The sequence below is a fragment of the Brassica rapa genome, chromosome A08 (genome assembly GCF_000309985.2).
Source record: "Brassica rapa cultivar Chiifu-401-42 chromosome A08, CAAS_Brap_v3.01, whole genome shotgun sequence".
In the NCBI taxonomy this organism is placed as follows: Eukaryota; Viridiplantae; Streptophyta; class Magnoliopsida; order Brassicales; family Brassicaceae; genus Brassica; species Brassica rapa.
The window spans coordinates 15,962,099-15,977,311 of record NC_024802.2 but is presented as its reverse complement, the minus strand read 5'-3'; the positions used below and the strand labels follow the sequence as shown (position 1 = coordinate 15,977,311).

The 15,213-nt window shown below is 38.3% G+C and overlaps 3 protein-coding genes across 8 annotated transcripts; 1 reads left to right on the top strand and 2 right to left on the bottom strand.

Moving 5' to 3' along the window:
• The first annotated feature begins 867 nt into the window (after nt 1-867).
• On the top strand, nt 868-8,738 carry LOC103834983 (disease resistance protein RRS1). Of its 4 annotated transcripts, XM_018653717.2 has the most exons (11): nt 868-1,405; nt 1,482-1,885; nt 2,045-3,161; nt 3,233-3,529; nt 3,618-5,227; nt 5,332-5,377; nt 5,488-5,664; nt 5,757-5,864; nt 5,934-7,637; nt 7,834-8,245; nt 8,314-8,738. In XM_018653717.2, the coding sequence occupies exons 1-10, from the start codon at nt 1,091-1,093 to the stop codon at nt 7,876-7,878; spliced, it is 5,823 nt and encodes a 1,940-aa protein (XP_018509233.2). In that variant the 5' UTR covers nt 868-1,090; the 3' UTR covers nt 7,879-8,245; nt 8,314-8,738. The 4 variants fall into 4 exon arrangements, with proteins under 4 accessions (XP_018509233.2, XP_033132963.1, XP_009109322.2 ...); XM_033277072.1 differs by having other exon boundaries at nt 5,934-8,245; nt 8,328-8,655; XM_009111074.3 differs by having other exon boundaries at nt 5,934-8,245; nt 8,314-8,655.
• Nucleotides 8,739-8,753: 15 nt separating this feature from the next.
• On the bottom strand, nt 8,754-9,998 carry LOC103834984 (60S ribosomal protein L8-3). Its single transcript, XM_009111075.3, has 2 exons — nt 9,487-9,998; nt 8,754-9,219 (listed from the first exon to the last, which is right to left on the bottom strand). The coding sequence occupies exons 1-2, from the start codon at nt 9,924-9,926 to the stop codon at nt 8,883-8,885; spliced, it is 777 nt and encodes a 258-aa protein (XP_009109323.1). The 5' UTR covers nt 9,927-9,998; the 3' UTR covers nt 8,754-8,882.
• A 687-nt stretch (nt 9,999-10,685) lies between these two features.
• Nucleotides 10,686-14,905, bottom strand: LOC103834971 (metal-nicotianamine transporter YSL1). Of its 3 annotated transcripts, none has more exons than XM_009111061.2 (5): nt 14,494-14,905; nt 13,028-13,426; nt 12,480-12,747; nt 12,235-12,369; nt 10,686-12,134 (listed from the first exon to the last, which is right to left on the bottom strand). In XM_009111061.2, exons 2-5 carry the CDS (start codon nt 13,416-13,418, stop codon nt 10,904-10,906), a joined length of 2,025 nt encoding a protein of 674 aa, XP_009109309.1. In that variant the 5' UTR covers nt 13,419-13,426; nt 14,494-14,905; the 3' UTR covers nt 10,686-10,903. The 3 variants fall into 3 exon arrangements, with proteins under 3 accessions (XP_009109309.1, XP_009109310.1, XP_009109311.1); XM_009111062.3 differs by lacking the exon at nt 14,494-14,905 and adding an exon at nt 13,716-14,471; XM_009111063.3 differs by lacking the exon at nt 14,494-14,905 and adding an exon at nt 13,545-13,619.
• Between the last annotated feature and the right edge of the window lie 308 nt (nt 14,906-15,213).

The window sequence follows — 15,213 nt, the reverse complement described above, 5'->3', positions numbered from 1 at the left end:
GTTCTTTCTTCAGGTTGACTAAAACTTCTATGGTCTTAACCAAAGGCGAAGGAGGGCATCTCTGATTATAAGGTCGCGGTTGTAGTGGAAAGTATCTTCAGATCGGGAAGAACGGGGCAGCAGAACTGAGTATGGATCGTCACCAAAGTACATCAAGACGGAGGAGCACTGCTACGGCGGACCAGTGGCGGGGCGGTGCCGGTGATTTCATCTTACGCATGGAAGCCACGTGTCCACTTCGTGTCACTAAGAAGCCGAGAAATTAAACACGCGTCTTGAATAGTGTCGGTTCATGCTTTTGCGCTTAATGTTGTAAATCTAAGTTTTATTACTGGGCATTAATGTTCTAAGCCCGTCTGGTGTAAACAAGTCTTTTAGGCTGTTTTAATAAAACTTAGTTGACAAAAAAAAAAAAGTTTTACCAAATTTTTAACAAATATATTTACTCAATTAAAATTCAAAATAAATTTTATCAAGACACATTATAAATCTATTTTTTTCCCCGTGGTGACAAAAAAAATGGTCATCCATATTTATTTCTATTTAAATGTTTTAAAAATCGATTTAATCAGTGTTTAGGTGACAAATTAATTATATCCAAAATAACTTTTAAAAATTTGATATATGTTGAAAAAAAAATTGATATATGATTCATATCAGTTTAAACAATTCTAAATCAATTAAAATGTTCAAATCAATTTAAATTAATCTAAATCTTTTAAATCAAACCAAATCTATATTTTTCTAATTTTAATTTATACATACATATATTTAATTTATATCAATTATCAAAATATTTTTTTAAATTAAAATATCTAATATAATCAATTATTAATGTTTATGTAGTTAAATTTTGGACTTATTTTATCTCTTATTCATCCATCCAATCAAACATTATCTCGTAATTGTTGTCGTATCTTTTATACCAAAAAATAAATAAATAATATAATAAGGTGTGGGAAATTTTCCGACGAAAAATAAAATTATATTCTCTGGCAATGGAGTCAAGAGTCTCTCAGTCAACTATCCACCTCTTTGATAATCTCTCTCGCACACAAAGCTCTGTGACATTCATCCTCCCCTAATTCCTATGGATTCTTCACTTTATCTAATTTGTAGCTGGGTTGCTGCAATCAGTTTCCTCACGATTTTGGCTACGTTGTTGTTTATGGTTTACAAAAAAAACAGATCCGTAACTGCTTCTTTTTCACCTCCCAATTGGAAACACCAAAGCTACTGCGAACCGAGTCTACACTTAGTTGAGATGGAACCGAGTCTAGACTCAGATGAAGGGAACATGGACAACTGTGAACCAGAGCAGAGGCTGGAAGCGTTTATTTCACGGTTTAACTCGGAACTTAGGAAACAGAGGCAAGAGCATATCATCACAAACGAAGATTTAAAGGCATGTACGTAGGATCCTATTTTTTTTATTTCTAACCATCAAACAAAGACTAACTTGTTTTTGGGTCCTTCTTTAGGAAAAATTATATACAAGTGAAAGAGCTTCCCAAGGATCATCTAGTGGAGGACTACCCGCGGTCTACATTTATTGCGCAAATACATTACAGTACTCCTTCGCTAGCCACCTCTCCATGGGTTTCCACAGAAAAGGCATATATGCATCTGCAAATAGCAATGAGACTCTGGATGTGATGGAGGGAGCTAGCGCTTCTGTGGTGGTTTTTTCGAAGAACTACTTGTCCTCCCCCTCATGCCTGGATAAGCTCGTGAGGGTTCTTCAGTGCAGGAGGAAAAGCGGCCAGCTGGTGGTTCCAGTGTTCTATGACGTCAGTCCATCTAATGTGGAGGTGCAGGAGCAAGAGTCAGTTGATCGGATAAGCGCGCTCCAAGAGCTGAGAGAATTCACAGGCTACCAGTTTAGGTAACTTGTGTATTAGATACTGTCACTTGCATTTTTAGAAGAACATAAGCTTTCTTATTCAAAATGCTTTCCACCTATCAAATCTAACACCTCAAACAAAAATTGCATAACTCTGGAATAAAAGGTATTTTGTTATTTTTTTTTTATTAATGTAAACAGAGAGGGATGCAGTGAGTGCGAACTCGTGGAAGAGATTGTTAAAGATGTCTATGAAAAACTCCTTCCCGCGGAACAAATAGGAATCAGCTTAAGGCTCCTAGAGATAGAACACTTGCTTTGCAAACAGCCATGGGGTATCCGTCGCTTAGGAATCTGGGGTATGCCCGGCATAGGCAAGACAACACTTGCTAAAGCAGTTTTTGATCAGATCTCTGGAGGCTATGAAGCTTTTTTTTTCATCAAACACTTTGACAAAGCTTTCAACGAGAAGGGACTTCACTGTTTGTTGGAGGAACATTTTGGGAACATTTTGATGGACTTGCCTCGCGTATGCAGTAGCATTACAAGACCTAGCTTCCCCGGGGATATATTAAGCAAGAAGAGAACTCTTGTTGTTCTTGATGATGTGCAAAATCCTTTAGTTGCCGAGTCTTTTCTCGGTGGGTTTCATTGGTTTGGTCCGGGAAGCCTAATTATCATAACCTCCAGAGATAAGCAAGTTTTCCGCCATTGTCAAATCAATCACGTGTATGAGGTTCAGAGCTTAAATGAGAATGAGGCTCTGCAGCTATTCTCTCACCATGCTATTGGAGAAAATATAAGAGAAAAAAAATTCATGAAACTATCAATGGAAGTGATTGACTATGCTAGTGGAAATCCATTAGCTCTCAGCTATTACGGAAAAGAGCTCAAGGGAAAGAAACTGTCAGAAATGAGGACCACATTCCTCAAACACAAGCTACGTACGCCATATAAGATTCAAGACTTATTCAAGAGAAGCTATGAAGCACTTAATGACAGCGAGAAGAACATTTTTCTGGACATTGCTTGTTTTTTCAAGGGAGAAAATGTTGACTATGTGATGCAACTGCTTGAGGGGTGTGGATTTCTACCACATATTGGGATTGATGTTCTTGTGGAGAAGTGTCTGGTTACTATTTCAGAAAACAGAGTGAAAATGCATAGAATAATTCAAGACTTCGGCAGAGAAATAATCAACGGAGAAGTAGTACAGATCGAGCGGCGTCGCAGACTATGGGAACCTTGGACCATCAAATTTCTACTTGAAGATGACAAACTCAAAGCAAACGTCAAATCAACCTATACACGTCCTCTGGTCTGGCTTATTTCTATTATTTTTGTAGATGAATTCAACTTCTTGATGTATCTCCTTATCTTATATTGCAGGGCACTGTAGACATAGAAGGCATATTTCTAGACGCATCGAACTTAAGCTTTGATGTGAAGTCTGGTGCTTTTAAGCATATGCTAAGCCTTAGATTCCTGAAGATTTATTGTTCCAGTTATGAAAAAGATAGTAGAGTCCTCCTTCCCAAAGGACTTGATTCTCTGCCGTATGAGCTAAGACTCCTCCACTGGGAGAACTATCCTTTGAAATCCTTGCCACAAAAATTTGACCCATGCCACCTTGTTGAACTCAATTTGTCTTACAGTCAGCTTCAGAAACTTTGGGGAGGAACTAAGGTAGTTAAATAAACATCTATCTACTGTCTTATGTATATTTTTTTCCAATATATGTTAATTCCATTTCACATTATAAATTTTTCTTTAGAATCTCAAGATGCTGAAGGTGGTCAGGCTGTGTCATTCCCAGCAGCTAACTGATATTAACGATCTTTGTAAAGCTCAAGATCTCGAGCTATTAGATCTCCAAGGGTGTACACAATTGCAGAGTTTTCCAGCCATGGGTCAGTTGCGGCTTCTCAGAGTTGTGAACCTTTCAGGTTGCACAGAGATCAGAAGCTTCCCAGAGGTTTCACCAAATATTAAGGAACTACATCTACAAGGAACTGGTATCAGAGAACTCCCAGTATCCACTGTGACCCTCTCCTCGCAAGTTAAGCTGAACAGAGAGCTTTCCAATCTTCTAACAGAATTCCCGGGAGTTTCAGATGTTATAAACCATGAGCGACTAACAAGCCTGATCAAACCCGTGTCAGCTAATCAACATCTTGGTAAACTTGTTCGCCTGAATATGAAAGATTGTGTTCATTTGACAAGTCTGCCTGACATGGCTGATTTAGAATTACTTCAAGTTCTTGATCTCTCTGGATGCTCAAATCTCAACGATATTCAGGGTTTCCCACGAAACCTGGAAGAATTATATCTTGCTGGGACGGCCATAAAAGAATTTCCACAGCTTCCCTTGAGTCTTGAAATCTTGAATGCACATGGTTGTGTGTCTCTTATATCAATTCCTATCGGTTTCGAGCAGCTTCCTAGGTACTACACATTCAGTAACTGTTTTGGTCTTTCGGAAAAAGTGGTCAACATTTTTGTAAAGAATGCTTTGACTAATGTTGAGCGCCTCGCAAGGGAGTATCATCAACAACAGAAACTCAACAAATCTCTAGCTTTCAGCTTCATTGGGCCTTCACCTGCAGGGGAAAATCTAACATTTGATATGCAACCAGGATCTTCTGTGATTATACAACTGGGCTCTTCTTGGAGAGATACGCTTGGAGTTGCCGTATTAGTACAAGTTACATTTTCGAAGGATTACTGCGAGGCTAGTGGTGGTTTTAACGTTACTTGTGTTTGCAGATGGAAAGATAAGGATTATGTCTCTCATAAGCGAGAAAAAGACTTCCATTGTTGGCCTCCAGAGGAAGAAGGTGTTTCAAAGGACCACACGTTCGTCTTCTGTGATCTCGATATTCATCCTGGTGCCTGTGAAGAAAATGATACCGGCATATTAGCTGATCTTGTCGTATTTGAGTTCTTTACTGTGAACAAGCAGAAGAAGCTATTAGATGAGAGTTGTACTGTGACGAAATGTGGAGTATATGTGATAACTGCTGCAGATCGAGATACAAGCCCTAACATGACTCCATCATTTGATTACCTGCAGGAGCTTTCTGATAATGATGCTCGAAACGTATATGATGGCTTAGACGAGGATGAAAGAACTTTATTTCTTTACATTGCGTGTCTGTTCAATGATGAGGAAGCTTATTTGTTGGCACCACTTAGCAATGGCTTGGAAATTAGTTCTGGGATCAAGATCTTAACCGATAAGTCTCTCATACATATATCTCCATACGGTGTTTTAGTACGAGAAGGCTTACTTCAGAAAATAGGTATGGAGATGATCAATAGACGGAGACAGGCGCAAGCTTTGACCAATTTAGCAGATATAGCCGGAGTGGATTCTCGGAAGTGGTATGTTCTGGTCCCATTGTTTATGCTTGATCTTAGATTAGTTTTTAAGAATATTCCATATTGAAATCTAATTATTGATACTTTATGATATTTCTCCTTGTCAGGGATAATAACGCTAACATGATAGAGAACTTGCCTCACTCCTTCAAGGTTTGTTCTATATCTGCAAACCCTCTGGGTCTTATGATGGTATTTTTCCTGGTGGAGTTTTGCTTAATGTTTTTAATTGTAATAACATGTTTGGTGTTGTTCTGCTTCAGATGCACTCTTCAATGTGCTTAGCCTTGAAGAAATTAGTTGATAGAGTCATGAAAATATTTCCTGAAATAGAAGCTGCTAGACCCGGATCTTCCACAGCGATACAGCCTCTCAACGAAGCTTTGGAGAAAGCTAAGCTGCTTCTTCAATACTGCAGTGAATCCAGTAAACTCTACATGGTTTGTCAAAAACTCAACTTCCTCTCACATTTTATGTACTTTTTATCACTGTATGTGGCCTAATGTGATTAATATGTTGCTTCAATCTTCAGGCAGTAACAGGAGATGATATACTCACAAGAGGTTCTAGATCCAAAAAGTTATTAGAACAAAGCTTAGCTGACATCAGAACCATGGTTCCTACTGCTTTGGCTATCCAGGTTTGTAACCAAGCTATGTTTGTGACTTTTTTGTTTTGTGGAAAATGCTGAATCAATTGTTGCTTGCAGATACTTGAGGTTCTCCAGGATCTTAAGTCAACAGAGTTGTCTCTAGAATCATCTGAAGAAGAAGCTGGGAAAGATATTAGGGAACTGATGCGACAAAGCACATCTTCTTCTGTGTCTTCTGATGAGATCAGAGATTTCCACTTTGCAGCCCTAAAGCTCCAGCTCTCAACACCTGAAGCCGTTGCGGTAGAGAGAAGGTCCTTAAAGTCGCTTTATGGGAAGCTAGGCGAGTGTGAAGGGAACAAGAGACAGATTCTGAAGTATCTCCTCTGCCTCCTGAAGAAGCATGAGAAAATCATATGGAGAGATCACAAAGATAACTCTCTCACACTGCATCAGTCTTCGAATGATTCTGTGTGTGCTGGTGTTGCAGATGCCGGGTGTTCTGAGGAATACAATGCAACACTTCCCGAGCATTTCAAATGCCCTCTTTCTCTTACCGTGATGTATGATCCTGTCATCATTTCTTCGGGCCACACGTTTGAGAGGATGTCGATTCAGAAATGGTTTGAATGTAATGATTCATGTCCTGTATCGAAAAGGATACTGGATGATTTCACATTGCAGTCCAACGTAGCAATGAAGGATCAGATATCAAAATGGTGCTCCAAGAAGGGTCTTGATGTTCAAGATCCAGCAATGAAGCACGTAAACGCTTCACATAATCTTGACTTCTCCATTCCTAGTTTTTCAAGTCCTCTGTACAATATCTCAGACCTCAGCTGTTTCAGGAGTAGTGACATCAGTTCTAGCTTCTCCACTGAATCAGAAACAGAAATCAGAGATTCTACTCACAGCGAGTGGGAGATAGAACCCTTATGTGAACTCAGTAAGCTTCCATGGAATGCGCAGGTCAAGGTTGTTCAAGATGTAAGAAGTCTTTTTGAGCAAGATTCTAAGGCTGCTCGGTCTATGTCGCCGAGTAAATTTATTGAGCCACTTGTCACATTCTTGAAGAATGCTCATGAAAGAAATGGCACTGACGTAGTAAAGGATGGATTGGAGTTATTATTGACTTTCCTCAGTGGAAACCGAAGGGCTATAGACTCTCTGGGAGAAGAAGTATTTGAAATGTTGTGTGTCTTTCTCGGGTCTGAGTTAGTAGCTGAAGAAACTCTAAACGTACTCGAGGTTCTCTCTAACCACCCACACAGTCTCTCCAAGATAACTTCAACAGGCTCTCTCTCTTGCCTTTTGAAGATCGCTGAGTCTGGAGCAGAAAATCTTCAAGAACAAGCAATGATCACACTCAAGAAGCTGTGTTCAAGCAATGAGATTTGTCTGGAAATGGTCTCTCTCGGTTTTGTCCAGAAGTTAACATCTTTCTTGCAACAAAACGTCTTCAGCAAACACTCAATCATCATGCTGAAGAATCTCTGCAACACGGAGAAAGGTCGGGTTTGTGTAACCGAAACCCCGGGTTGTTTAGCTTCAATATCTGATTTATTGGACTCAAATGTTTCCGAGGAGGTAGAGAATGCAATCTCCATTCTCCTCCAGCTCTGTGTGGAGAAGATAGAGTATTGCTATCTTGTGGTGAGAGAAGGCCTTAATATCTACTCATCTCTTCTCTTGATATCCAACAACGGAACCGAGGAAGCGAAGGTGGGTGCATCTGAATTGCTTAGAGCTCTTGAAGAAGTAGAAGAAGTAGAAGAAGAAGAAGAATCCTCCACACCACAAGAAGAAGCAACTACTTCACAGGTTGTTACTCATCAGGAACCTATAACAAAACCATCTCCAAAGAATTCTGGTCTTTTTGGACTCAGTTTCTCCATTTCCAAGAAGAAGATAAAACTATAAGTTTTGTTAGGCTGTTTTTAACTTACCTTTTTAAGAAGCTATCATTTTTTGTGGTTCTCTTTGTTGAATTCTGTAACCCAAACCCTTGGTTGTTTAGCTTCAGAATCTGAGTTACTGGAAGCAAATGTTCCCAAGGAGTTAGAGAATGCAATTGCCATGTGCAGAGAAGATAGAGTATTGCTATCGTGTGGTGAGAGAAGCGTTGATATTTACTCATTTCTTCTAGAACCCAGGAAGGGAAGGTGCGTGCATCTGAATTGCTTAAGAGTTCTTGATGAAGTAGAAGAAGAATCCTCCACAACAGAAGAAGGAATAGTCCAAGATCTTTCTTAGTTCAACTGTGCCGACTCTAAAATCATCCGAGAAGCAGCTGTGAAAGCAGTTAGGGAACTGGTTCTATGGAGCACATCTTATTCTGTGTCGTCTGATGAGATCAGAGATTTCCATTGTGCAGCATTCCACAGGCCACAACTTTAAGAGGATGTGGTTTCAGAAATGGCTCCACGAAGGTATGATTCATGTCCTAGATAAATTAAAAAGAACTTATCCACTTGACGTTTGACATACTCCATGACAGAAATGGTGCCGCAGAGATAAACGCTTGGATTGGAAGTTATTGGCTACCCTTAGTAAAAACATGAGGGCTATGGAATCTTTAGAAGTATGTTCCACCTTGGCCCATTGGGAGACGGTCTTACGGGTAGTTTGTTCCGCCCTCGACAGGGAGATGAACAAGAAAGTTCCCGGTAAGAACAGCGTTTGTTAAGAAAAAGGAACTCGCAGTAACGCAGTAATTCTTAATGTGTTTGCATATCTCCCTTAAGGACGTTATGTTGTCTCCTCGTGGGAACAGCTTTAAAGATGTTGATATATAGTCTACGAGCATATGTATTCTGGTTGGAATCAGATTCATTAAACCGTTTTAGTCTCCTTACAAAGATCACAGCAAATACTTGTTCAGTTACCACTAAAGTTCTTGTATTTGCATGTTTTATTTGCCAAGAGGATCGACGTTTCTTAACGCAAAAAAAAAAACATAGATTCTAAATAATAGGAAAGGTCGCAACCGAGTATCCATACATTTCAAAACAAGGTCTTAAACACAATCCAAAAAAGTGAAGAATTTCATCATGCAGCTTCTTCTCCTTATTCTTGCTTGGAAGCAAGAGCAGCAGCTTGACCTCTGAGACGACCAGTCCTCCTTGCAGCAATAAGACCAACCTTTTGCCCAGGTGGTGCATCACGACGAACAGTACTAGCGTGACCAATATGCTGATGGTTACCTCCTCCGTGAGGATGCTCAACTGGATTCATAGCCACACCACGAACCTTAGGCCAGCAGTTTCTCTTCACACGGTACTTGTGGTACGCGTTACCCGCCTTAAGCATCGGCTTCTCCGTCCTTCCACCACCAGCAACTTGACCAATCATAGCCCTGCAACCACTTGGTACAATCTTCTTCGAACCAGATGGTAACTTAACCCTGTCAAAATCAATGTTCAAATCAAATTGTTATTGTAAGAACGAAACTATTCCATTAAAGCACTAACAACACACTAAAACAATAAAACTATAAAACACACAAACACTAAAACATTAAAACACACTAAAAAAAAAATAAACCACTAAAGCATACTAAAACATTAAACCAATAAACCACTAAAACCACTAAAACACTAAACCGTTTATCAAAGCAACAATTCATTAAAACGACAAACGACATTAACATTTCAATACAACAAAACCAAACCTTGTTGTGTCGTTGTCGGGATTGTGAGCAATAACGATAGCGTAATCACCAGAAGCTCTAGCGAAAACCCCACGATCACCAACATGATGCTCGACGTTGCAGACAACAGCTCCCTCGGGGATAGATCTGAGAGGAAGCACATTTCCGACGACAAGAGTAGCTTTCTTACCGCAGTAAAGAAACTGCCCCGTGTACATACCCTCGGCGGCGACGAAGAGCTCCTTCTGCTTCTTGTAACGGAAAGGATGACGGAACGCGACGCGGGCTAACGGAGCACCGCGTCCTGGATCGTGGATGATCTCGGTAACGACACCTTTGAGGTATCCGTTTCTTTCGCCGAAGTCGAGGCTTCTGAATTTGGCGGGGCCCTTGCGGTGGTGGGTGTGGGACTTGAAGACGGAACCCGCTCCCTTACGTTGAGCTCTGATGACACGACCCATGGTGGGTGGATCTGAGTCTTGTTGAGTTTACGGCGGGAGCAAGGAAGTGAGGGTTCGAGATCTGTGACAACGAGGAAATGAGCTTTTATATGTGGAAATGTCTTACAAAGCCCTAGTGGGATAAGATGGGCTTATCTTAAATGGGCCTAATATAAGCCTATTTACAGCCTAAACTTAAAAGACCTTGGAGTTTTTTTGTTACCTTGGATCAGTCAAACTCAAACCCATCAAAAATCAAGAAGTAGACCATGCTAGGTTTTAGCATTTTAACAGAACCTAAAAATTTTGTTCAAAAAAAAAAAATTTGTTCAAAAAAAAAAAAAAAAAACAGAACCTAAAAATATCTCCACTATTTTCTGAATCAAACCAAGTTAAACATTTTAATTTGAGATCAAAACATTTCCATCATTTTCTAACTGGTTCTCATGTCCTTTACTAAATTCAAGAGACAGAGAAAATGAAATCTAAATCTAGTGAATCTTTTTTAGGAAAGGAAGTTTTTAGCTTTTCTAATGATGCATCAAAATTTTAAGCTTCTAGATTTATTAAATCTTGTTATAACTAGATTTGTCTGAAACTAAAATACCTAATCACTTTGCAATATATCATCTCAGTTCCATATATTCATCAAAAAATCTATTTAAATTCAAGTTTCAACATCTCGATTCAAATCCAAACACTGTTTATATTAGTATCGAATTAGTGATAACATATCAAAATTCATATTCCAGATAATTTTCTCACCCTGAGATTCTAACAGAGTGAAAATTATTACTTTGATTAGATCACAATTTCATGCAAGTAGATTTTACTCTAATTTCTACAAAACAAGAAAAAGAAGGAAAAAAAAAACAAGATGTTTTTGTTGGCATGTCTTCTTATTATTCAAAGAACAGAATGATTATAGTATCATTTACTTCTTCTAACTTCACAACTCAGTTAACTTCACGTCTTTTTTCTTACTCTTTTGACTGATCCTAAGAAGCTAAAAACTTCATACATATTGGAGGTTTTACACCAGCTAGTGCAAGTATCGCCGCCGGTAAAGTCCAAAGCCCTTCCCCGCATATTAGCCCCGAAGCAACCGCCGGAACCATAACCTCAGCTTTCCTCCGATTCCTCTTCTCCCAAATAAACACAACCAAAGTCCCAACACACATATCAATCGCGAAATAAGCACCGACCAGAAACGGAACCGCCATCGCCGTCGGAAGCGGCATGAACCTCCCCACCTTCGCCGGAGCAATATCCCTCACCACGCTGACCAAAACCGCAAACCCGAAAAACCCGTAACACATTTGGAGACAATGTAGAGGCAGAGCAGAGAAGCCTTGCACCCCAAGTATCGCCATGTTCCTGTATATCAAAGCGTAAGGAGCCTTAAACTCGCCGTTAGGGTTTCCGACGTCGAACGCTCTGTAGAACAAGAAGAAACTTAACGGCGTCACGATGCAACCAACGACCGTTCCTATCATCTGGCTAGCGAACATAGCCTTAGGTGACGTCATCGTGTAGTGAGCCGTCTTGAAATCTTGCATCAAGATGCAAGAAACTGAAACAACCGATTTGATCAGTCCACATCCGGCTAGTCCGGCCACGACTCCGTTCTCTCTTCCGGTCACGGCCGCGAGAACAAACAGACCGATCTTACCGTAGTTATAAGCCATGTTAATGTCGGTAAGTCCAGCTCCATAGGCGTTACAGAAAGCTAGACACGGTGCGAAAACGTAAGCTACGATAACGTAATACCATTTGAGCTGCGGGAATATCAGAGGGACCACGACGGTTGAGACCGCGGCGAAGGTAAGATATCCGGAGATCCCTATCCACATGGGGATTTTATCTCTGAGGAAGTTCTCATCTTCCTTGCGAAATTTTTGTTGTTTCTTGTCTCCCACGGCATCGAGATCGTTAGGTTTGTTCTTCACTCTTGCGTTGATACTGATGATGGTGACATAGATGATCTTAACGAAAGTGTAGAGACCATCGCCGAGGATTAGAGCTACGGATAAGAAGACTTTGTAACCGTATATGCTCTTCATGTTGTGCTCGTCGAGATTATTAGGGAACCAAGAGCCTTTGAGTTTGTCAAGAAGAGGCCACATTAAGCCGTAAGAGAGAATAGCTCCTAAAAGCAAAGAAATGTTAACCATATGTGAACAGATCATTCCTGCTCCTACAAATGTCATGCTAAAATCAAAGAAGAACCTGCACAAAAAAAATACTTAGCCATTAATCTCATAAAATCCATCAAAATTTCAATTTCGAGAAAATATGTCTTTTAAGTATTATATTATGTGATGCTTACGTTTGTTTCCAAGCTTTCAAACCAAAGGTTGGGAACTGAGCAAACCCACAATCTTCTATGCCGGAGAAAAACCACTGGAAAAATCCCCACAAGAAACTAAATGAGAAGTATTTCATGAAGCCACGCACTTGTTTCCTGCAAATCCATTTCATTTTAAAGATTAGGAAACTTAAAGTAATCATTTCTTGCAAAGTAGGTTAACTAACTTACTGTTTTAACTAAAAAAAAAAGGTTAACTAACTTACTTGGCTTGTGCATCTCCTTGTGTGTGGAAGCCATTGATGAGTACAGCAGTAGCTAGACCACTAGGATATGTTAGCTTAAGGTCAATAATCATAACCTTACGGAGAGGGATTAAGACAAAAAGACCGATGAAACACACTGCAAAGAGATAAGCAGTCATCCAACCAAGGCCTGGTTCTTTCACACTCTTCTCAGAGTTACCTTCCATGTTTGGACCAGATAACACATATGTCTTATGGTTTAACCCCAGAAGATATGAAGCAAACCCACCTGAAAAAAAAAACACAATAAAAAATTTTTAAATTAGTTGCTCAACAACACTTTAAATCGAAAATTCTACAAGTTGATTATATATTATATACACTCCCCAAAGTAAAAGCAATATCAACCCTTTTGTTGTGACTTACCAAAATCAAAAGTTTTTCATAAAAGTTATATTTTTAAGAGGTTTGGAACTGTTTTACAATTCATTCATTAAATATTTGCTTGTTTCACAAGGAAACGAAAAGGAACAGGAAAAAAGGAGAGAGAAGAAAGTTGTGTTCTTAACCTCCGACCGCGATGCCGTAACAAGCAACAGCAGATGTCTGAATCATTGTGTTCTCTTGTCTTGTGAATGGTTTCGAGACAAATCCTGATTTCTTGAGAATCTTAGTCCATGTCTGGACGAAGACAAAAGCCAGTAAAGCTGCAGAGCTGTTGAGGTTGGGAACAATCCCTGTCGTAAGATTTAGCTTCTGAGCTATCACACTGAACACAACTCCGATCACTATGCTCACTAAAACTCCTCTCACCGTTATCTGCTTCGTCCACGGTTCGATCGTCCTCCCAGACATTTCTTCCTCTGTCTCTTGTTCTTCTTCTTGTAGTGACAGTTGATTATCGTTCTCTTCTTTATCAACTTCTTCCCTATTCATGATCTTTCTCTGCTCTATCTCCATGGAAATCTCTGAAGAAAAGAAAAAATGGATTTGAGCTATGCAAATGAAAATTCTTTTTACATTGGATCTATCTTTGATACTTATATATACAATAATTTTTATGAATATATTATTAGATTTAGTTACTTATATAGCATAAAAGAATTTAAGCTTTGCAAGTGACATCTTCAATAAAATTTTAAATATATAACTATTTTTTTTATTATTATTTGCATAAACATATAACTATAAGTCTAGAAAATTTTAATGCAAAAATACTCAAAACATAAATACATCATAGAGAATACCAGCTTTTACCATACAACTCTTATACCACACAATGTGGGTTCGAATTCCAGCTGGTACTTTTAATCTGATTAAGAAATGGATTGAAATTGACTTAAGGCTTTGTCTTAAATTGGTCAAAATTTTTTTTTTGAGAATATGGACCAAAATAACTTAATAGACCCATAATAAATTTAAATGATTTGAGTCAAAGAACAAAACAGGACCACCCAAAGCAGTTTTCAACCTAGGATTTTCATGAAATTCTTAAGCAAAAGATTTATACCCATCAAAACTGAAAACAGATATGAAAAATGATTCTACAAAAAAAAATTGAAAATTTTCAACAAAAAAATCAGAAAACCAAAATCTTAAACACGATATTTCAAAAATCCATAAACTTTATTTGGATCTGAATTTCTTTTCTATATAGAAACCAAATATATAGATCTAAACATGTAAATATTCATATTTACCATTAGATCTAAACATATTTTTCAAGATAAAAATCAAAAACTTAGATTTAAACATGCAAGGATCATATGTAATACAAATGAAAAATGCCACAATTGTATAATTTTTTTTCCATTATAAACTAGGAAATCAGATTCCACAATCTAATCTTCACACAAAATAAATCCAAAAATGGTTTCATTAAACATCAAATAAATGCAAATTCTCTTTAACACAATCGTAGATCCAAACATAAACTAAATATGATGCTTTGATACCAATCGTTAAATTTAATAATTAATTTATAATTCATTATTTATATTAGTTTCTGAATGAATATACATAAGCGAAAATATACCTGGTGAATTTATTCTAGATTAGGGGTTAAGAAATCTGGATCTTCCAAAGCAAAATCTATATGATTTAAGATCTATATTGATAGAGATATAGAAAAAATTCTTTACTAAGGTTACTTTGGAATCAAACCTCTTTTTATAGAGTATTAATTTTTGATTCAATTTTCATCAAACTAGAAATTTTCAAATGTATCCACTTTCATAACACTTATGTTAATAATCTTTCATTTATTGACTAAAGTGACCATTTCTACATATGTTAATTAATTAATTATATCACAGTCAAACTTAACATATATGACTCCATCAGATTATCATCTTTTTTTTTTTGAACAAAGACTCCATCAGATTATCTTACTATGTATGTATATATAGTTTCATTTGTGAATAAAAAATACTTTATTTGTTTGGAAAAAATAAAAAGAAAGCTCATTTTCACTTGCGCGTACCCCCCCCCCCCCCCCCCCCCCCCCATCTCTCTCTTTTTTTTTGTAACATCGTAACCCCCATCTCATTTTTTGTTTTTCATTAGTAATTTCTAATAGCTTATGTAATGCTCTCCTAAACAAATAATTATACATACTGAAAAAGATTATGTGCCCCATCTAAATGTCATCCTAGATCCGCCCATGTCATCGTCAATAATCTCTTCAGTGCGCATGTCCGACACACGCACTGTCCAACGTAGACGAATCCGTCAAAACTTCAAAGGCAAAAGTAGC

What these genes read in the sequence shown, in the direction of transcription:
- LOC103834983 (XM_033277072.1), top strand. Translation starts at nt 1,091, where the DNA reads ATGGATTCTTCACTTTATCTAATTTGTAGCTGGGTTGCTGCAATCAGT. An exon ending in TTCACAGGCTACCAGTTTAG is followed by an intron (nt 1,886 to 2,044) that starts GTAACTTGTGTA and finishes TAATGTAAACAG; the next exon opens with AGAGGGATGCAGTGAGTGCG. An exon ending in AATCCAGTAAACTCTACATG is followed by an intron (nt 5,665 to 5,756) that starts GTTTGTCAAAAA and finishes TTCAATCTTCAG; the next exon opens with GCAGTAACAGGAGATGATAT.
- LOC103834984 (XM_009111075.3), bottom strand. Translation starts at nt 9,926, where the DNA reads ATGGGTCGTGTCATCAGAGCTCAACGTAAGGGAGCGGGTTCCGTCTTC. An exon ending in CCCGACAACGACACAACAAG is followed by an intron (nt 9,220 to 9,486) that starts GTTTGGTTTTGT and finishes TGATTTTGACAG; the next exon opens with GGTTAAGTTACCATCTGGTT.
- LOC103834971 (XM_009111061.2), bottom strand. Translation starts at nt 13,418, where the DNA reads ATGGAGATAGAGCAGAGAAAGATCATGAATAGGGAAGAAGTTGATAAA. An exon ending in CAAGGAGATGCACAAGCCAA is followed by an intron (nt 12,370 to 12,479) that starts GTAAGTTAGTTA and finishes ATGGATTTGCAG; the next exon opens with GAAACAAGTGCGTGGCTTCA. An exon ending in TTGAAAGCTTGGAAACAAAC is followed by an intron (nt 12,135 to 12,234) that starts GTAAGCATCACA and finishes TTTTTTGTGCAG; the next exon opens with GTTCTTCTTTGATTTTAGCA.